General features: G+C 46.4%; 2 protein-coding genes across 4 annotated transcripts in view; both read right to left on the bottom strand.

The window, feature by feature from the left end:
• Positions 1-10,783: 10,783 nt before the first annotated feature.
• Positions 10,784-13,616, bottom strand: LOC100590843. Its single transcript, XM_012499098.2, is given in 2 exon segments — positions 10,784-12,467; positions 12,469-13,616. Coding segments are annotated over 2 exon segments (456 nt in total). The 5' UTR covers positions 12,645-13,616; the 3' UTR covers positions 10,784-12,187.
• TMEM164 (transmembrane protein 164) overlaps positions 10,912-21,859 on the bottom strand; it is a 176,053-nt gene continuing 165,105 nt past the window's right edge. For all 3 annotated transcript variants that reach the window (XM_030807625.1, XM_030807626.1, XM_003262191.3), the window contains 2 exons: positions 17,102-17,202; positions 10,912-15,375 (listed from right to left, as the gene is read on the bottom strand). In XM_030807625.1, the coding sequence (XP_030663485.1) occupies positions 15,169-15,375; positions 17,102-17,202 (308 nt within the window). In that variant the 3' untranslated portion in view covers positions 10,912-15,168. The remainder of the gene's footprint in view (positions 15,376-17,101; positions 17,203-21,859) is intronic.

The raw sequence follows: 21,859 nt of genomic DNA, 5'->3' as shown, positions 1-21,859 counted from the left end.
AAAGCGAAAAAGAAACACCTTTATTTTCAACCTCCCTCCATTTTTGGACATTTTTAAAGGCAAAATTCATATAACATACAATTAATCATTTTAAAATGCACACTTCGGTAGTTAGTGAATTCGCAATGTTGTGCAACCCCTGGCTCTCTCTAGCTTTAAAACTTTTTCATCACTCCATAAAAACACCCCACACCCATTAAGAGAAGTCACTCGCCAACTCCCACCCCCAACCCCTAAGTAACCTCTAATCTTCCTTCCATCTCTCTGAATTTACCCATTCTGGATGTATCATATTAATGGACTCATATAGTATGTGATCTTTTGTGGCTTCTTTCATTGAGTATGTTTTCAAGGTTTATCCAAGTTGTACCAAGTTTTAGTACTTTGTTCCTTTTTATGGCTGAATAATATTTCATTGTATCATGTAACACAGTTTGTTTATCCATCATAATGGATATTTGGATTGCTTCCACCTTTTGGCTCTTAGGACCAATGTTATATAAACATTTGTGTACAAACTTCTGTGTGAACATACATTTTCATTTCACTTGGATATATGCTTAGGAGAATTACTGAGTCATGTGGTTATTCTATCCTTAACTATTTATTTATTTATTTATTTGAGACAGAGTTTCACTCTTGTTGCCCAGGCTGGAGTGCAATGGCATGATCTTGGCTCACTGCAACCTCCGCTTCCTGGGTTCAAGTGATTCTCCTGCCTCAGCCTCCTAAGTAGCTGGGATTACAGGCACCCGCCACCATGCCCAGCTAATTTTGTATTTTTAGTAGAAATGAGGTTTTACCATGTTGGTCAGGCTGGTCTTGAACTCCTGACCTCAAGTGATCCACCTGCCTCAGCCTCCCAAAGTGCTGAGATTACAGGCATGAGCCACCGTGCCCAGCCTACCTTTAACTTTTTGAGGAACTGCCAAACCATTTTCCAAAGTGGCTGTACCATTTTATGTTCCCAGTAGCAAGGTATATGGGTTCCTATTTCTCATCCTCACCATCATTACTTTTCTTTTTTTGATTAAAGCCATCTTAGTGGATGTGAAGTGGCATCTCATTATGGTTTTGATTTGTATTTCCTTAAAGATCATTGATATTGAACACTTTTTCATGTGCTCATTGGCTATTTGTATATTTTCTTTGGAAAAATGTCTATTCGAGTACTTTGCCCAGTTTTTAATCAGACTGTTTGGCTTTCATTATTATTTTTTGAGATGGAGTACTCACTCTTTCTCCAGGCTGGAGTGCAGTGGCATGATCTCGTCTCACTGCAACCACCATCTCCTGGGTTTGAGCAATTCTCCGGCCTCAGCCTCCCGAGTAGCTGGGACTACAGGCGCATGCCACCATGCCCAACTAATTTTTGTATGTTTAGTAGAGACAGGGTTTCCCACCATGTTGGCCAGGATGGTCTTGATCTCTTGACCTCGTGATCCGCCTGCCTCGGCCTCCCAAAGTGCTGGGATTACAGGTGTGAGCCACCACACCCGGCTGACTGTTTCACTGTTTATTGTTGAGTTGTAAGAGTTCTTGATATATTCAGGATATTAAACCATTATCAGATATATGATTTGCAAATATTTTCTCTCACTCTGCAGTTTGTCTTTCATATTCTTGATAATATCCTTTGATGGACAAGTTTTTCATGTTTATGAAGTCCAATTTATCTATTTCTTTCTATTGTTGCTAATGTTTTTGGTGTCAAATCTAAGAATCCACTGCCAAATCTGAGATCATGAAGATTTACTTCTATGTTTTCTTCTATTAGTTGTATAGTTTTATTCCTTACATTTAGGTCTTTGACTTACTTTCAGCTATTTTGTATGTGTAGTGAGGTAGCAGTCCAACTTCATTCTTTTGCATGTGGTTATCCAATTGTCTCAACACTATTTGTTAATACTGTTCTTTCCCCCATTGAATGTTCTTGGAATCCTTGTTGAAAATCAGTTGACCAAAGAGGTCTGCGTTTATTTCTCTTATTTCTCAATCTTATTCCATTGCTCTATATGTCCACCTTTATGCCAGTACCACAGTTTTGATTACTGTAACTTTGCAGTGAGTTTTGAGATCAGGAAGTGTAATCCTACTTTGTTTTACTTTTTCAATACTGTTTTGGCTGTCCAAGGCCCCTTGAGTTTCCTTATGATTTTGAAGATTGGCTTTTCCATTGTTGCAAAAAAAAAAAAAAAAAAAAAAAGGCCATTGGAATTTTGATAGGGATTGCACTGAATCTGTAGATGGCTTTGGAGACTATTGCCATTTGGATATTTTTTCTAATACATGAACACAGGATGCCTTTCCATTTATTTAGACATTTTAAAATTTCTTCCAGTAATATTTTCTAGTTTTCAATGTACAAGTCATTTACCTCCTTGGTTAAATTTATTACTAGGTATTTTGTTATTTTGGATGCTATCATAAAGGAGATTGCTTTTTTTTTCATTTTATTTTCAGACTGTTTATTACTGGCATTTAGAAACAGGATTGATTTCGTGTGTTGATCTTATACACTACAATTTTGCTGAACTCATTTACTGGCTCTAGTAGTTGTTGGTGTGTGTATTCTATGGGAATATAGTCATATTGTCTGCAAATAGAGATAGTTTTACTTCTTCCTTTCCAATCTGGATGCCTTTTATTTCTTTCTCTTGCTTAACTGCTCTGGCTAGGACTTTCAATACTATGTTGAATAGCAGAGATAAACATAAACATCCTGGTCTTGTTCCTGATCTTAGGAGAAAAGCTTTCAGTCTTTGTCTATTAGGTATGATATTAGTTGTGGGTTTTTCATAAACGCCCCTTTATCATGTTAAGGCATTTGCCTTCTACTCCTAGTTTGCTGAGTGTTTTATTATGAAAGGGTATTAACTTTTGTCAAATGGTTTTTCTGCATATACTGAGATAATCATGTCCCCACCCCACCCCCTACTTTGTTCTATTACTGTGGTGTACTACATTGGTTGATTTTCTTACATCAAACCACCCTTAAGTTCCTGGAATAAATCCCACTTGGTCATGGTTTGTTATCCTTTCAAACAACCAACTATTGGTTTCATTGACTCTTTTTCTTCTGTTATCTATTTCATTTATCTTTGCTCTAATCTTTATTATTTCATTCCCCCTGCTGGCTTTAGGTTTCGTTTGCTTTTCTTTTTCTAGTCCCTTAAGGTGTAAAGTTAGAGTCCTGGTTTCAGATCTTCCTTCTTTTTTAATGTAGGTGTTTACGGCTATAAATTTCCCTCTGGGCACTGCATTCACTGTATGCCATAAGTTGTTGTATGTTGTATTTTCATTCTCATTCATCTAAAAGCATTTTCTAATTCCCCTAGTGATTTCTTCTTTGACACTCATTGGTTCTTTAGGAGTATGTTCTTAATTTCCACACATTTGCAAAATCTCCAGTTTTTCTCACTATTGATTTCTAGCTTTGTTCCATTTGATCAAACATACTTTGTATAATTCCAGCATTTTAAAATGTTTTAAAATAATTGTTTTATGGCCTAATATATGCTTTAACCTAGAGAACATCCCATGTACACTTGAGAAGAATGTGTATTGTGCTGTTGTGGGGTATAGTGTTCTGTACGTTTATTGGATCTAGTTGGTTTATAGTGTTGTTGAACACTATTTCCTTACTGATCTTCTGTTTAGTTGTTCTATCCATTATTTAATGTGGCATACAGAGGTCTCCAGATATTATTGTAGAACTGTCTACTATTTGTTTTTAATTCCATCAGTGTTCACTTCATATATTTTGGAGCTCTGTTGTTTGGTGCATACTTGTTTATCATTGTTATATCTTCTTTACGAATTAAACCTTTATCAGTAAAAATTTCCTTCTTCATTTTTATGACAATTTTTTACTTAAAGTCTATTTTGTCTAATATTAGTGTAACCATCTCAGCTCTCTTGTGGTTACTATTTGGATAGAATATCTATTTTAATCCTTTCACTTTCAACCTGTATCTTTGGGTCTAAACCGAGTGTCTTGTCAGTAGCATATAATTGGATCATGTTGTTTTTTAATCCATTCTGCCAATGTCTGTCTTTTAATTGGTGAGCTTAATCCATTTACATTCAAAGTGATTACTGATAATAAAGGACTTGTGCCACTGTGCTGTATATCTTTTTTTGTTCCTCAGTTCCTCCTACACTGCCTTCTTTCGTGTTTGATGTATTTTTTTGGTAAGATCCACTTTGATTCCCACTTCATTTCCTCTTCTATTTTAGTTATTTTCTTAGTGGTTATCATGGGGATTATAGCTAACATCCTAAGTTTATAACAATCTAGTATGATCACTCCCATTTTTTTTCCTTTTCATTTTAAATAGACTTTATTTTTCAGAGAACTTTTAGGTTCACAGCAAAATTGAGCAAAATGTATAGACAGTTCCCCCATATTTCCTATACACCCATCGCACACACAGCCTACCCCACTATCAACATCCTGTATCAGAGTGGCACATTTGTTACAACTGATGAACCTACACTGATACATCATTATCATCCAAAGTCCAAAGTTTACATTAGGGTTCACTTTTGGTATTGTCTATTCTATGAGTTTTGACAAATATATAATGAAATGTATCCACCATTATAGTATTATACGGAATAGTAGTCTCATTGCCCTAGAAATCCTCTGTGCTTAGCCCATTCATCTCTGTATCCTCCTAACACCTGGCAACCACTGACCTTGATCACTCCTTTTTAATAATTATAATAGCTAACATTTATTGAGTGCTTACTGTGAAGAACCATGTTATACACTTTTCAGTAGCCTTATGAGTTTCCCATTTTACAGAATACGAATCAAGTTCAAAGAAGTTGTCACTTATCTGAGGCCACGTAGCTGTGAAGTGGCAAAGCCAGGATTCAAAGCAAGTTTGTCAGGCTCCAGAGACTGAGCTTTTCCCCATCCACTGTTGTCTTGATGAGGATGATGATGGTGACAATGGTGGTGGTAATGGTTGTGGTGATGGTAGTGGTGGTATCTAACAAATGTGCTGCCAGGTACTGCGCCAAGTGCCTTATCTGCCTTTTCTATTCAATCCTCACAATAGCCTATGAAGTAGATGCTATCATTACTGCCATTTTGTAGATGAGCAAACTGAGGCTCAGAGGCTAGTTAACAATCTCAAATGCACAGAACCTACTGAGTGGCGGCTAGTGACTACAGCTATAATTGAAGATTTTATTTTGACGATCTGCCATCTCTCTTTAGCTCTGAAGATGGCAAAGGTGTAGGACTAGGCCTATCCCTGAAAACTGATTGGTTGGTTTGGTTTTTGAAGTTCAAAATCCAGGGACTTAGCCTGGATATTATTTGGTTCTTTTACAAGGATACATGAGTTCTGACGGCAATGCTCTCCTATGGGCAAATCTGACTCTGCCCTTGGCTGTCCAGCCTTAGTCATTGTCTTTCTAGTCAGGGGAGGACCGCCCTCAGGCTTCTGGGTACACGACTAGATCTCAGAAATAGCCCCCTAATCGGCCTCATCAGCTTTGAAGGAGGCCACTGCAGGAGGGGCCTAAGTAGGCCAACACTTTAACCCAGTTACGTGAGGGCAGCTGTAATCCAGGCTGATCATGTCTTGCTAAGCTCTCTGGGGGAGAAATGTCCAAAAGCGGCTTCCTGTGACCAAGTATCCCTAGATCTCACTATGCAGACACTCCTCTTCCCCTCTGGAAGAGGTTGGCCTAAAGGTTACAAGAGCAGAGCTTAATTTGAGTGACTGCCAGGACTGAGGGGATGTTGGTGGCAATTCTTAACTGCAGTGAAATGCCCACGGCTCAGGGTGCCCTAGGACAAAGTGCTGCTTTTCCTCGAAAGGCTTACTACCTGACTCTTCTTCCACCTTGGTGGAGGAGGTAGGGAAATCATTGTGTTCTTCTGCATGGGCCAGACAGCCACTCACGTCAACCCAGGGAGTTCAGGACACGGTGGGCTTCACACCCCCACCCCTACTTCTGCCAGCTCACCTCACCTCTGGCAATGACTAGCCCTAGGATTTCCCCAGGGAAGCAGGCTGAGTTGTCTGGCCAGGCTGCTGTTAGGGAAAGAAAGAAACCAGAGCTATTGGGGCTGGCTGGCCTAGCTTGTCTGACTCCTTCCCTGTCATTTGGCACGGTGGGCTCCCTTATGCAGGTATACTCTGCCTCTTCCCTCTCATGTCCCACAAACCATCTGTCCCAAGAGAGAGCTCAACAAAGTGGGTTCCCTTCTGGTCAAGAAGCAGAAAGCTTGCCTGGCCTGGGCGGATGCTGGCAGGGAAGAAAAAGAGGAGTGTTAGAATGAGGCTGTATGCTAAAAGTCTGTATATTTTTCCAAAAGGGTTTTCTCTAGCAAGAAGGTGACTTTCATGGGAGAAGAGGAAGAGGAATCTAAGTTAACAATTACAGTATTTCACTGACTCTAATATGCCTTAGATTATAAGATGTCTGTTATTTTATATACTGCTGAAAAAGAAAAAAGTTGCTGATTAAACTGTCATGCCACTGATTTTAAGATGCATTCCAATTTTACTGATGTTAAAATGTGAAAAAATGTGTCTTAGAGTCCATGAAATAAACTGAGGTATCACCTGTCCTACACACAAACACCCACTCACATATACACCACAGACCGCAACCACACAGGGCACATTAAGGCAGAGTGGGCATGAGTGCAGTCAAAACCCCAGCTAACCTCTGTGCTCTGAGAACAAGCATAGTAACCAAACTGTCTGGAAATAGGAACCCCTTCCACTGGACAGAACTTTATAGAGCCCTCTCACACCCAGTGGTCTCACTGGATTCCTCATAGATGTCCTGTGGGGTAAGCTAGACAAGGATATTTATTACTGTTTTACAAATGGAGTTCAGGAAGGGTATGACTTTGCCAAGGGCACTCGGGACCCGAAAGGGAAGAACTGGGAGAGCAGGCCCTGCCTGCTCAGTCCTGCTACAATGCTGGTTTGACTACTACAGGACAACAACTATTATTTAGGGAAAGGATAGAGACATAACTACTGAGGTTGTAAATAAGTAACTTTTAACTCCTTTTCCCAACAAAGTTATTTCCAAAACCTCAATATACAAAACAGAATAAAATTGGAGTTGTTCTGGGTGAAGCCAGGGGAAGGCCAGAGCACCACCCACTCTACTCCGATGCATCCCCCGCTGCCTGAGGTGGCTTCTGAGCCACCTCCCCAGCATCCCTGAGGTGCTGAGGAAGAATCTGTAAACCTCTGGAGCAAGGGGGCTTCAACTGTATTGGTAATGTTCTTTTTTTAAGCTGGATTTAGGTATTATTCTTCATACCTTTTGGTATATCTTAAATATTTCCTTTTTTAAAAAGGCACTGCTATAGATGGTCAGGTCAAAGAGATGACTCAGAACCTGCCTGGAAACTTGAAAGCAAAAGAAGTTTGCTTTGAATTATGAGCTTGGGTGAGGCCTGGGCACTGAGATTTTTAAAGCTCCCCAGGGGATTAATGTGCAACAAAATCGACAATCCACTGTACTGGAGGTATCTTGTTAGCGCCGGCATGCTAGAAATCTGAGTGTACGTCTTGGAACGCACAGGAAGGTCCCTCTGTTCTCAGGGGACAGAATACTAGAGAGCCCAAGGTCTTTCTAAAAATGCAATACTAAAAAGCATAAGTAAGCCTCCTGAGTATAGAGAAGGGACAACAATGGCAGGTTGGCATCACCCGGGCAAGCCCCTTGGATGGAGAGGGGAAGTGTGGAAGGGAGCAGAGAGGCCTGCTGGCTGGAGCAGTGATGGGGCTGAGAATAGGTTGTTGGACAGGAGAACAGCTCTGTGACTCATGCTACTGGCCCTGTTTCCTAGCAGAGATGTGTCAAGGAAGCATCCACCCCCACTGCAAAGACCTGCCTCAGTGTGAAATGCAGAGATTACCGGCTGGCTGGGATGCAGGAGTTACTGAAAGTTAGGAATCAGCTGTGGAGGGCATCCATTAGCCACAGGAGAAGCCTCTCCCTACTGCCTCCCTGGCTCTTAAACCCCTTTGCCCAGCAGTTCAGACATCCCAGGTGTGCAATTCAGATGCTAGGCAGAGTGCTGACTGTGGGGAGGGCGGGTTCAGGCACTAACAGAGTCCTTGAATTTCAACGACGTTGGCCTTGCCTGTTGCCAAGGTTAGCAAACCACACATCCTTTGATTAAACCACTGCATTCGTCAGGCTGACATCTGTGTATTTCTGTTCCTCCACTGGCATTGGCAAACCAGGACAAGGGAAAAGCTCATTGGGCGCTCAGGTTGTAACCATCTCAAGCTGCTCCCTACCCCTCAGTGGGGTGGATGACACATTCCATGGGCTGGTGGGGCTTTTGCCATGCAGACACCAACTCTGTGTGCCTCCAGGGAAGGAAGGGGTGACCCTGGTGGTGATGAACAGCTATAAAGGATATGGAAAAGCAGTTGGACACCTTGCCCAGAGGTCCAGGGAAGAGTCAGGTGAACAGTTGCTGTTGGTCTTAGTGCTTTTCCCTCACAACACTGCCTCCTTATCCAGGACACCAAACTATATAGAGCCCTGCAGAGAAGCAGGATGGGGCCCCTCAGCAAGATGCTTGAGGTACCCGGGCAAACAAAGACATCCCAGCCCCATCCAGGAGAATTCATGGGATGGGCATGGCTTATGTAGCCAGAGAACAGTGGTGCCTCCTACCATATTTTAGCACTCAGGTGTAGGATCCTTGTTCACGGAGCACTTTCCATGGAATGGGTCCTGTGCCAGGGGCTGGAGGATGAATCAGACCCCACCTGGCCCTCAAGGAGCTTAACGTCTACAGAGGGAGAGAGACCAGTAATGAATCACGTAAGAGGGAGGCAAATGATGGCCAGAGTTAGTACCAGGTGCTGTAGGAGCAAAGTGGACTGGCACCTAACGTAGCCTGGGGCTCAGGGAAGACTGCAGAGAGGAGCTAACCTTTGAGTGGAGGCCTTAGGATGAAACGAGAGAGTGGGAAGCTGAGAAAACAGCACAAAGGAAACAAATGGCAAGGACCTGGGAAATGGCGTGGCACGCCAAAGGGGAGTACAATCCCGCTGGAGTGAAGGGTCTCTCTGCATGCTGCTTTTGGGAGTGTGGGGTGGAGGAGAGGTAGTTGAAGATGCTTACAGAGCCCAGGGCTTGTGTGCTACATGAAAGAGCCTGGGCTTTATATTCTAGAGCCAGGGGCCCAGGGAAGTGATGCAGACTTGCATTGGAAAAAGACTGTTGCCTGCAAGAGAGAATACAGACTAGGGTGGGGATGGTGGGCATGGTGGTAGGGGCAGATGTGCTGCCCAGGGTAGGGATGGCAATGGCCCATGTCATCGTCTTTCTTAGCTCTCTTCCTAAAAAGGAACGCATGGGGAAAGGACACGAACTCTCCTCACCTCCTCACCTCCTCTCCGCAGCCTCTTTCCATCTTTCCCCTTCACCTGGCCCCCATTCTTCCTGTGCCTTTCAGGTCTGCTTTGAGGCTGCTGCTGGCAGGCCTTGATTCCTCTGCTTTCTGCACTCATGGGCCTCCCCTTTCTCTCTCATTTTCCACACCACTGCCCGGCGCTCTTTCCATTTCTATAAGGACCAGGGGTCCCTGGGCAAGGGTCTACCCAGCAGTGCCAGCACACTGGAAAGGCAGTGGAAGCTGGTGGAGAGTGGAGAGCATGTGAGCTTTGGGGTCTAACAAAACTAGTTTCCAATTCCAGCTCCTCCATTTATGAGTAAGCCTCCATGTTCTCACTTTCTCCCTACCGTACAAGGACAGCATTGCCAGTCAGCTAATTGTACTTTGATGGGGATTCTAAGAGGTAATGGGAGGGATTTAGCTCCATGCCTGGCACGCAGTTGGAGCTACTACTTTGCTGATAAAGAAGAACCTGAGGCAGCAAGGTAAGTGACTTTTCTAGGCTGCTAATCTAGTCCAGGATTGCAAAACCCTGCCTCATTCATAGCCTGGGTGCCCAACCACTGGCAAATGAGGAGATCCACCTGCACTGGCTGCCAGGTCTGGCTAGCTGTACAAAGACTGCCCAGGGTAGGGATGGCAGTGGCCTAGGTCACTGTCTTTTTCAGCTCTCTTCCTGAAAAAGAACACATGAGGGAAGGACACGAACCAACTCTCCTCACCTCCTCCCCACCAGCCTCTTTCCGTCCTTCCCCTTCACCATATGTGGCCCCCTTTCTTCCTGTGTCTTTCAGTTCTGCTACCCTTCCCTATCTGGCTACCTCTCCCCTCTAGAAATAGCAGCCCAGGTGAAAGCCTGAACAGGGCCTCTGTCCTGTGTAAAAAGGGCCAATCACAGTCATCATGGGCTGCTCAGCAGGCAGCCTTGGAAAAGCAGGTCTGCTTCCAAAGGGTAAGGCTATCTTGTTCATGGTCCCACCCATGCTGGGTGTAGGCCTGGGCTGAGAAGTGCTGGTGCAGAGCTGGCCCTCAGGAAATTTGGGTTGAGTGGGCCTGAATGTGTTTGCCTTCTCCAGCTCAGTCCTCCAGCCTAACCCAGTGCACTGTGGGTACCAGAGAGCCCAGCAAATGTGCCCAGCAGACAAGCCCTCTGCTAAGAGCAAATGGCCTGCTGGGTCCCTGGCAGAAGTAGGCAATGTGTGGGAATTCAAGGGCAACCAGCCACACAGCTCCCAGGACAAAGGTGTGCTGAGAAAGCCCAGCTGCCCTTTGAGGGTCTTCCACAGCACAGAGGGCCAGAGGCCCCTTTTGTCTGTTTTTCAAAGCAGAGGGCCTTCTGAGAGGGTTCTGGGAAGCATGGCCAGGACTCCTGGGTTCTCATAAATCTTTTAATAACAGTAAATGAAGAAACATTATAACAGTAAGCCCCACGGTGAGGGTTCCTTTTCATTCAAGGATCTTCAACAACAGAAACACCTGAGACTAAAATTCAGAATGCTAAGTACACAAATTAACGACCATTTATTTCCAAAGGCGACTGCAGAAACCATTTTGGTACAATCAAAAGGTTTTACAAGACAGAGAAAACACATTACAAAATGCCCCAAGAGGTGAGCAAACTGGTGGGGGCACAGAGCACGCAAGAACCAGCCTGACAAAAATCCTAAGCCTGCTGCTGTTTAGGGAGAGTACAAAGACTGGTTCTAAGGGAAGCCACTGTGTGGGGGTTCAGGGGAGACAGTGACAGGTCTGCCCAGTGCATAGCAATCCCAGCTGGGAATTGAGGAAGGACAGGGGTAGGGGAAGAGGGGCAGAGGCGTTTGCTAAGCTCCTGACAGAAACCATTACAGATCAGCCTATCACATTCTCTTCACTACAATAACACCAATATAAATGAAAGATTATTTAAAATAGAACACAAAATGGACACCAAAAGAAAGCAAGAGTTTTCAAAACAACAGCTTTGTTTGAAATGACTTTTCTTTTGTTTTATTTTTCATGGGGCTTTGTCTGTTTCTTGCCATGAGTAGCAAACCAGTGTACAAAAATGTCACAGACAAGAGCAACAAGCAACTAGGTTTTCCTGAGCCCAAATCAGCTCACTCTATATACACAAAAGGAGGGCTGCCTCCCTGTCACTGACTCTACCCACCACAAAGCGGGCAGGATGGGCAGTGGGGGGAGCTCCTTCCCAGCCTGGGGCCTTGCCAAGGAGCCCACAAGGGCCTGCAGGAGACCCTCCATAATCAGCGTCAGTGTCTTGTCTAACAGCATCACACATGGTCCTTTTTTCCTCCTCCCCTACTTCCCCTTCAGTAGAAACCAGTAAGAAAATCCTCTTCAGGAGGGGAGAGATGACTCTGGGTCAACATCTACAAATCCAAGGAAGTCTTTTTGGCAGAGGAAGGGGGGAAAATGGGCCCTTCTGCCACCCCCGAGCCACCTAGCTTACCCCCAGGGCACTGCCCTGTCCCAACACCAGTGCGCAGAGACCTGCTGACAACTTGCTCTCTGTGGGGAGCTGTGCCCACTTCATAAGACACTGAATTACCAATGATCACAAATATAAAAACCTCAACAGAGGCTACAGCAAAAGGGATGATCTGACAGCTAGACTGAGGTACTGTACGGTAAAGTTCGCCGATCACCCTGGTTAGCCCGGCGACCCTGCAAGCAGCTTCTATGAATGCGATGAAGTTTGAGGAGAGAGAGAGAGAGAGAGAAAGAGATTGCTGACTTGGGAAGACTGAGTCTGTGGCTTCGGAACCCTGCATGCCTTCACAGGCTGACAGAGGAACATGTTACTGTTGTGCCTCTGGGAAGATGGGCCAGATCATCTTTGGTGTACAAAACCAAATACTGAGGGCAGGGAGGACCAGAAGCAGGCGTGACTGGGTCTCTGCTATTTGGAGTGGATGCCACAAGTTGGCCAGCTCCACAGACTCTTCTTGGCCCACATCCCTGGCCAAGGCTACCTAGGGGCTGGAGGGAGCACTCTTTTCCCTTCCTGAGGCCATCTGAAAGGAAACTGCCCTCTTCTGCAAACACCCTCACGCACGCAGAGCTCCCACACGCTGGCAAATGGCACATGGAAACCTGGCTGGGGAACTGGCTTGGCACCGACAGGAAAGCCCTGAGGAGGAGCTGGGAAGACAGCCCCACTAGCCACTGGGTGTGCAAGCTCCAGCTTCTCCCTCACTCCTGTACCAAAGCTGGGGCAGTAGAGGGCTGGCATTGGGCAGATATGAGGGCTACCCTATAAGGTGGGCTACCCTGTAAGGCAGGCTGCCAAGAGTCTGGTTGGGTTGCTTCTCTCCACGTTGGCTTGGCCCAAGATAAGAGTGAGATCTGGACCAGTTCAGATGCCTTATGCTCCCCAATGCCCCAAATACAGGCCATGGCTCCTTGTGAAGCCTATAGACTGGGCCGCCTCTATTCTTTTGACCTACATGTTTCTGAGCCAATCTGGCCCCCAAAAGCCCTGCATGCCCCCTTTACTTCTTCCTTCCTCTGACAGGTGGATCTGTCTCTGACTTGGCCATGCCAGGCATGTGACTTTTGCTTTCTTCTCTCCTTCCAAGCACCAGAAAGTGCCCTCCAGAATGGGTTGCTAAGCTGTAGACACAGCAAAGGCAAGCTTGTGGAGGATGTCAACGTGGGGAAGGCTCGAGCAACCAGGCAACCTGTGCCATGCCACAGAAACGAGGAGGAGGAGAAGACCTACACAGTCACACCCCTACGACATTCCGGAGCTAGTCCTCAGCTGAGGCACAGATCCTCTGCTGGCAGCAACTCCAAGTTGTGGTGGAGGACAGGCCAGGCCCCCAGGGGCTCCTCCCACAATCCCCTTCCAACTTCTCCTTTTATAAAGAGGCCAAGGGGCACTGGGGCCTTGTGTATTTCCTCATCAGCTATTCCTACACGTAGCAGTTTGACGGTGGGCAGGGCCAATCCAGCCATTCAAGAAGCACCTCCCCTGGAGGGCTACCCTAGGGTGAGAGGCACTAAGAAAAGTTTGGCCCTGCCTTCAAAGAGGGCCAAAAACAAAGCTTACACATCAAAAGGAGCTCAGGAGAGTAAGAGCACTTGGTGTTCTCCCCTCCTGCTCCCCAAGCCCTGGGGATTGATAGCCTCAATGCCCGCAGGCCTCTGCAGAAGGACGGTCCCTCCCAGGGTTGCTTCCTATAGGTCCATTAGCTAAAACTATGACCACTGAGGCACCGAAGCTCAATGTAGGTCAAACACGGTCAAACTGGAAATACTGGAACTGGCCTAGGTCAACTGCGTTGCCTAGAGTGGGACAGGGCAAGGGAGGCTCATCAGACAAAGTCACCAAATGATCTTTTCTGTTCTTAAGCAAATCTGTTCCTAGTGGGAGTCCATGTGGAGTCAGCAATGCCCAGCCACTTCCTGCCTGCTTGAGGTCCGTGCATAACTGAGCTGAAGTCCTTCAACAAAAGCTCCTCCTTGTGGAGCACCTGAACCTCCACCCATGAGGACCTAATTCTTTGGCAGCCCCCTTTCAACCTAGACATGGGATTTTGGGGTAGACAGGATGAGGAGGATGTGATGTCCCCCACATTAAACAATTCAGCACTGAGTCTGGATACACCGAAGAAACCTGGCCCTAGGGAAACAACAATGGCAAGAGCTACAGCTGCTCAACTCCGGGATGCTGACATTCCCTGTGAAACCAAGAAACAGATCTACAGAGTCTTCCAGAAATGGGCCCTGATGCGAGGATTCTCCAAACTCAAAAACCAACCAACCAGCCACTTCCAGCTCATTCTTCCCTGAAGCTGCCTGAGAGAGGGAGAGAGGGAGGGAGGGGGGGAGGGGGAGGGGTGGGGGAGAGGGAAAGGAAGTGGGAACACATTTAAGGGGCACTCAAGATGAAAATGGTATCTATTATCAACATTTTCCTAAAACAGAGTGTATGATTCAAATCACAGTTTTCTGTGCTCACTTCTGATTGGGATATGCATCAGTTCTCAACTCTCACAGGCAGAATTTACACAGGGTCTGGCCTAGTACTGTATATATCTTGACCCTCTTCACTTTGGATTTGTCACTGCAATAGATCTCCAACCCTCTCAAAGGAATCTAGCCCTTGGGCTGGGTGGTGCTCTCACCTCCCACCCCAGGCAGCATCCTGGAGGGAGTGGCTGGTTGGCTGCTTACTTTGAGTCATGGGACACCAGTGACCAGAATCTGGGTGGTTCTGTCTTGACCATGAGCTGTGAAATCCCTCGGCTCTGGGCTTGCCGCTGGTATAGAAACAAGGCCTCAGTCCCCCGTGGTAAGGGCTGTGCTGGAGACTAAATGGGATGCCAGCATAAGCCTGGAGGTCCCTGGCAGTGGAGAAATGAAACACAACCCAATCTCATTGCTTTGATGCCCAAAGAACTACTACTTGTTGTTCCCTTTCTCCTCAACCAGCTATTGTTAAAGCACCGACAAGCAGAGTGAAAGAGCCGCTCACTGCAATCTCCCCATGTAAGGCCACTAGGAGCAGAGAGAGAGCCAAAGGGAAGGAGGAAAATCCAGCGCCCAGCACTACACCCCAGGCTCAAGGAGACATTGTAGGGGGAAGAGCTGGGGAAGGAAGAGTGGTAGAAGAAAGGGACAGAAAGGAGGAAAAAGAAATACACCAAACATCCTACTGCCCTCTCCCATGATTTCATCAAGAACTGGGTGTTCTCCAAGTCAAGTCACGACTTGCTTCCTCAGGGAGGAAAAAAAAAAAAAAATAAGCACCTTCAGTCTATTTTCTTGGCTGGAAGCCGGAGCAAATCCAGCAGATATTTACACAAGGGCCCAGCCATGTATGAGAACAGGATGACCAGCTTCCCGTGGGTCATGGTCATGAGAGTCTGGTGTCCCGAGGCCCAGATGCGATACCAGGGGCCGTAGAATGGGTCTGAGATGGCCGGACACAGCATGTTGTTCAAATTCACTTCGGTGACCTGCAGGGACAAGGGAGGTAGAGTGAGCGTTCACCATCCTTAGGCTTTCTCTGGCTTCTGCCAGTTCAGCCATCTCTACCTAATGGGGGACTAGACAAGGAGGGATTGACCAATCCCCACCTGTTTATAAAGGGATTTCTTCTCTCCCCTCGGTTTTCTGAGTAAGTCAAGGCTAGAGGCCTCTGGAGGTGATGGGGGAGGGCCGTCCAGTGGAAAAGCTGTTCAGTTTTGCTCACGGTCTTGCCTTCTGGTTGGGCCCAGAACTTGTTGCCATTCCTGAGCATCTACTATGTGCCTAGACCCGGAGAGGTGTTACAGGCTAAAAGTACAGCCCACAGCGTGGGCCCTGCCTCCACGTAACCGGCAATCAATCAAGTGGGGGTGGTCAAAGGTTTACTACATCTGACCCCAAATCAGACAGGGCTCACCCAGCTTTATACACTATGAGGAGGTCTGAGGAGCATACAATATGGGGGCTGAGTCCTCAGAGAAGATTTCATGACAGAAGTGGTACCTGAATGGACTCATGAAAGATGGATGGGGGTTTATGGTAAGGAATGGGGTGAGGGTTGCCCTCCTTGTAAGAGGCGTTGCCTGAGCATGGTATGTAGGGTGACATGAGCACACTGATGCCTCTGGAATCTGGGTCCCAGTGGAGAGCAGCAAGTGGTAAGGGTGTGAACTTTGTGCGGCTTCCTCCTGAGAGCACGGGAAGCATTCACACTGTTGGCAAGGAGCTCAGACTAAGCCCCCAGCAAACCAGAGCAGAGCCATACACCAGAATGAGGAAGAGAAAGTGACTGCTTCTACAAAGGTGTTGGGGACATCAGTTACACGCCCTAGTCATGCTAGGTCACGCGAGGCTCCACATGGCTAATGCTACATTACTGCCGCTTGCACACAAAACCAGACATGCCACACCTGCCCCGGGGACGGTCGCGGCACCTGCCTTCCAAAGCCCTTCAAGCCTGTTCACATTAAAGACAAGTCCTCACCACCTCTCAGGGAAGCTGGGGCTTTTATACCATGTCAAAGAGAGGTGGAGAACTCTCTGCCCTCAAGGGTGAGGTGACTCATTCAGAGCAGTGGCAGAGCCAGGACTTGAACTTGGGTCTCCTGACCCCCAGCCCCAGTCCTGAGCTCTTCCTACTCACTTTGCCACTGATACACACTCTTACACTCAGCAATTTTGGGCTCTGGATAACTCAGCTATTGAGTCCAACCATCCAACCATTCTTCATGACTCCAGGAAGTTCTAAACACCCCAGAAAGCTACAGGATTTCCCCAACACCACACTTCCACTGGCCGTGAAGCTCAGGGAAGAGCGCAGCCTTCAGGGCCTATGAATGGGCCCAGGATGGACCCAAGGTCAGAAGACTCACCCAGGCCAAGGGGCAGGGTTAGGGTCCTGCCTCCCCATGGGGTCCACAACAAACCACTTTCCAGTTGCAGCTCATTGTTTCCGACCCAAGTGGCCACGAGTGAAAGGCATCCTTGCCTCCCCAGGGATGAAGGAAACAGTCATTACTGACAGACTCAGAAAACTCTTTGGAGAGGCCAAGGCTGTAGATCATAAATCAGCAATCCAGACACAACAATCTGACATCCTGGCCTTTAGCATCTTGTATTTTCAAAACAAAGTGATACGCCAGCACCAACCAGGATTATCGAGATTTATGGAGAACTGCAAACAGAGGGGATAGAAGGGGATATAACCAAACTTACCAGGCCAAGGATCTGCAAGACGCTGAAGTGATAAAAGAACATGAGGCCAGTTGAGAGAAGAGCCCACCGGAAACTGCTGAGGGGCTCTGGAGTGTAAGCACCTGGAGGAAGAGGGGAGATGGTGAGATGGCAGGAATAGTGACCCACTTCACCTTTGTACCATGAGGGTGCAGGTACTGAGGTCACAGCTGCTGCCTGATGACTGTTCCTTTTACTGATCATTGGCAACTACTCAAGAGACAGCCCCGCTGATTAGCTGGGTACTCAACCCAGCCCCTTCCTGCCCTCTGTCCTGCCACTTATTTCTGGGGTCACTACAAAGAGAGGACTTTTTTTTTTTTAATCATAAAAGTGGTATGTATTCATTAAAGAAAATTTTCACGAGTTTGTCTTTTTGGTCATTTTCTCTGCCTCAGGATTTTCTTTTCTTTCTTTTCTAAATTAGTATTTGCAATCTTACTGTACATATAATTGTATACCCTTCATTCCCACATTTATTTCCTCGTGTTTCTAAAGAGAAATGTCATTGAGGAAGTATGGTGTAGTGGTTGAGAATGTTAACTATCAAGTTAGATTTGAGTTCAAATGTTGACTCTACTGCTTACAGGCCATGTGAAAAGTTGTTTAAAATCCTCATGTCTCAGCTTACTTGCCTATAAAATGGGGACAATAGTACTACCTACTTCTTAGTGTTGGAGGAATAAATGAAACAATATACTGAGAGCTCTTAGTTCGGGGTCTGGTACAATGTAAGTGCTCAGTGAGTGTTAAATGCTGGCATTATCTTAATTATTATTCAAATAACTGAAGAATGTGCCAACTCTCCCCCAGGGATACCAAAAATGATATATTTTCCCTCTATCATTGCTAAAAAGTACCATCCCAGTAGGCCTGGATGTATTCCAGAGCTTGGAGAATGGGGGCATGGTTTATAGGATGTTGTGGGTATCACTCTGAGTGGGAACTCAGAGTAGGGAATGCTGACGAATGAAAGGGATCTGGAACCCCCACCCCAAGCAATTAAGGTTGACATCATATCCTAGACTATCATTTTCCCAAGTCAGTCTTTCACTGATTCATCCATTCATTCAACAGTTATAAGGCACCTTGAGTATTCCAAGTCCTGTGCAAAGCTTTGAGGACAGGAAGATAAAGAAGGCAGGTTCCCTGCAATTGCAGACTCACAGTCAACAACTACAACACAGGGTAGCTGGTGGGATGACTGAGGTCTGCGCCACCTGTTATGGGAAAACAAAACTCAGCCAGGGGCACAAGGAATGCTTCTTGGTACAGCGAGTACTGGTGCAAAGCCCAGAAGGACAAATAGGACTTAAGGAGGGGCCTAGGAATTCCAAAGCACAAGCTTGCATGGAGACAGACAAGAGTGGGGCAATTCAGAGAACTATGGATAAAGGTTCCATGGGGCCACAGGGGAGAGTGTAATGGGGCAGTTAGAAGGTACTAGACTCAGAGGTTGGCAGGGCTGGTCTGCTCCAGGCTGCGACACATAGGACACTAGAAGCCATGCTGAGGGCTTTGGGCTTCATCCCATGCACCAGGGTCATGAACTCAAATGCCCCAACTCTCAGGCAGATAATTGGAAGCAGGGGTGCGACCAGGGCCTAACAGACACTACAGGATGCTGGAGACTGTCAAACTGAAAAGCCCACACCCCTTCTAAAGAGGGCAACCACCACTCAGCTCCATCCAATCATTGCCCTGAAGGGATGTGGACCCAGAGTTACCAGTTTTTTTCACTTTTGCAAGAGAAGCCAATATATATGAACTTTTATGTGAAATTTTCTGATTTTCCAATGTTGGCGACTAATTCAAAACGTTTTAAGAACATTTTGGACCAAGCAAAACATGTCTTCTGAATGGATTTCAGCCCATGGGTGGCCAGCTTTGAGCTCTGCTGTGGAGTCACAGAAAGGAGTAGAAGTTTTGAAGCAGTAAGGTGAGGTGATCACATGTGTGTCTGCAAAGGATCGCCCTGGCTGGTGTGCAGGGGATGGACTCAAGCAGACAGAGTCGAGGCAGGGAGGCTGGTAAGAAGATTGCCGCAGGAGCCCAAAAAGAGAACAGGATGAATGGCCTTGGAAGGCAACAGCAGTGAAGTTGGAGGAGAGTGGGGGGAAAATCACCACGATGTGGAAGACTGGAGAAGATTGTTGGGGAGATGGGGGTTGGTAAGGGAGAGGAAGGATCTTGGAAGACTCCCAGGGTTCTGGCTGGGGTATCACTGGGTTGATGGTGCCATTTATTGCTATGGAGAAGAGAGGAAAAGGCAAATTGGAACAGAAGGGAAATGATGAGGCCAAGTTTAGACATGAAATTGAGGTGTATGTGGAATATCCAAGTGGAAACAGGTCTTTGGCAGCTGCCTGTACTCTAGGACATATAGGGTGATGGATAAAAGCGTGGGCAGTGAAGCTCAACAGGTAGAGGTTTGCAAATCCTGGCCTCATCACTTACCAACTTTGGGGCCTTGGGAAAGTCTCAGCATCTCTTGAACTCGGTTCTACTCACCTATAAAATGGGGTGGCACTGCCTAATTCACAATATTGTTGGAGAGATGAGATGAGATAATATACCGTAATTACAGTATTGTATCTGGGATTTAGCAAATGCTGATTATTTTCATTGTTGTATGAGTCACAAACTCAGTGGAGAGGATGGGGGTGAGCATGGAGATGTAGGTGTCATCAGCACACAGTGGTAACTGAAGTCATGGGAACATACGTAGAAAGAGAGAAGGAAAAGGCCAGAGGCAGAATGCCAAGGAAAACCATGTAAGGAGAGCACGTGGGGGAGAAGAGAAAGGAGACTTTCTTCAGTGACTAAAGTGGGGACCAGGGCTGGGGGCTCTTCTGTGGAAGAAGCTCAGGCTTGCTTCAGGCTCATGGCACATCTGAGTCAGAAGGCCCTTGCAGACATAGATATCATTCCCTCCATTTTATAGATGGAGAAATTCCAGGCCAGAAGATGGGCAATATCACAGCCAAAGTCGTAAGAGTGGAGTACTGCAGAAATGAACTCTCATTCACTGCCAGGGGACTCACTAGGAAGCTCAATGCTCCTGTTGCCACTTGTGAAGGCCTCCAGCACACAAGTTGGATTGTCTCTTCCCTTGTCTGTCCAACCCTCTAGACCAAGTGCATCTCAGGGTCAAGGATCACGTCAGGCCACTTCTGCATTCCTAGCATCTAGCACAGTGCTTGGTGCGTGAAAATGCACAGAGCTATGCCCTTAAGGCATGCACACATTCCTGTCTGCTGAGTGAGTGTGGACTGGGCACCATGTTGTCACCCTGGCTGCGGTGGGCATACAGAGGAAGAGGAGGCCTGGAGGACCGACAAATGCTTAGGCTGCCACTCCTCCCACTGCTGGAGCCCCCAGTCCTGTTGTCCCGGGTGCCCCCTCCCTCCATCCTCCCTGCTCGGCGCCCCCTAGTGGCAGATGGGCAGCAGTGACTGAGCCAAGGGGCGGTGGCAGGAAAGCCGGTGGGTGTTGGCAGGGGGTGTCCTCAGCCAGGAGGCAGCTCTACAGCCAGCCCTGTAATCATGCTCCTCCCGTCTTGCCCCATGCTGCAGAGGGAAAGGAACACTCACGGAAACTACCAGGGACACTGTTTCTCAGTGCTCTCACTGCCCCTTGCCCAAACCCCCACTTTAGTAGCATTCATTCTGTGCTGCATCATCCATCCCACACCAGACTGTTAGTTCTCTGAGAGAGAGGCTGTTTCTGAATTACCTCTTCACGTCCAGCACCTGGTACACAGTGGGCACTCCAAAAGTAATCACTGCTTGGGTGAATGAATGGTATAGACTTTCTGGAGAATCATAAAATTATAACTCTTTGCCTCAAAAATACTGCTTTGCGGACCACCATCAAATACTTAAATACTCCAACAAACCACCCTAATTTGCGCAAAGATATTTACACCTGCGCTATCTATAATACTGAGAAACTGGAAACAAATCAAGTGGGGAGATAGTTACATAAACTGTGGTACCTCAACATTGTGCAACAGAGTCCACTACCATTCAAATGACAGCCAAACTATGTATCTGTCTATGGCTGGTAATGGCAAGGACAAAAGACAAAACACCAGGCAGTACACAAATGGCAGAAAATACAGCTTAGTAGTTTAAAAACAAAGGCCTTGGGGCCATGTAGCCTTGGGTTTGAATCATGGCTCTGCCACTACCCATAGGAGTGACCTTGGGCAAATTGTGCTGCCCCTCTAAGCCTGTTTTCCTGCTGGTGGGCTGAGGGTAACATCTACCTCTAAGGGCTGGTGAGTGGAAAAAGGGAGATAAAAGTATATACGACAGCTATCCTGGCATGCAGATGGCTGCTGCTATTTTTTATCACGGCGACCACAACCAACCAAAATCTTCTAAAAGACTAGAAGAGGATGGGGAATCTTCTAAAGAGGTGATCTTCCCTATGAAGGAGGACTTCCACTATGGTTTCCACTGCCTTTTACTGTTACTGATTCTTTTCATTGAAAAGTTGATCAAGTATTCAATTTTTTTGAAAAAGTAAAAAAAGAAAGTACTCTGAGAATAGATGATCCAGTCTACATAGATATATGCAAATTGTATGCAAACACACATCATTCTCTTTTCTGTATACCTGCATGTGGCCCTTGTGAAAATCCCAGTGAAAAACCAGTTGAAAACAGAAACTTAAGCACTTTCAAAAAATTAAACATATAAAACCTTTTTCTCCTTTAAGAAAAAATGTGACATT

Source organism: Nomascus leucogenys, chromosome X, assembly GCF_006542625.1.
Source record: "Nomascus leucogenys isolate Asia chromosome X, Asia_NLE_v1, whole genome shotgun sequence".
Classification (NCBI taxonomy): domain Eukaryota; kingdom Metazoa; phylum Chordata; class Mammalia; order Primates; family Hylobatidae; genus Nomascus; species Nomascus leucogenys.
This window is presented reverse-complemented; position numbering and strand designations above follow the sequence as displayed.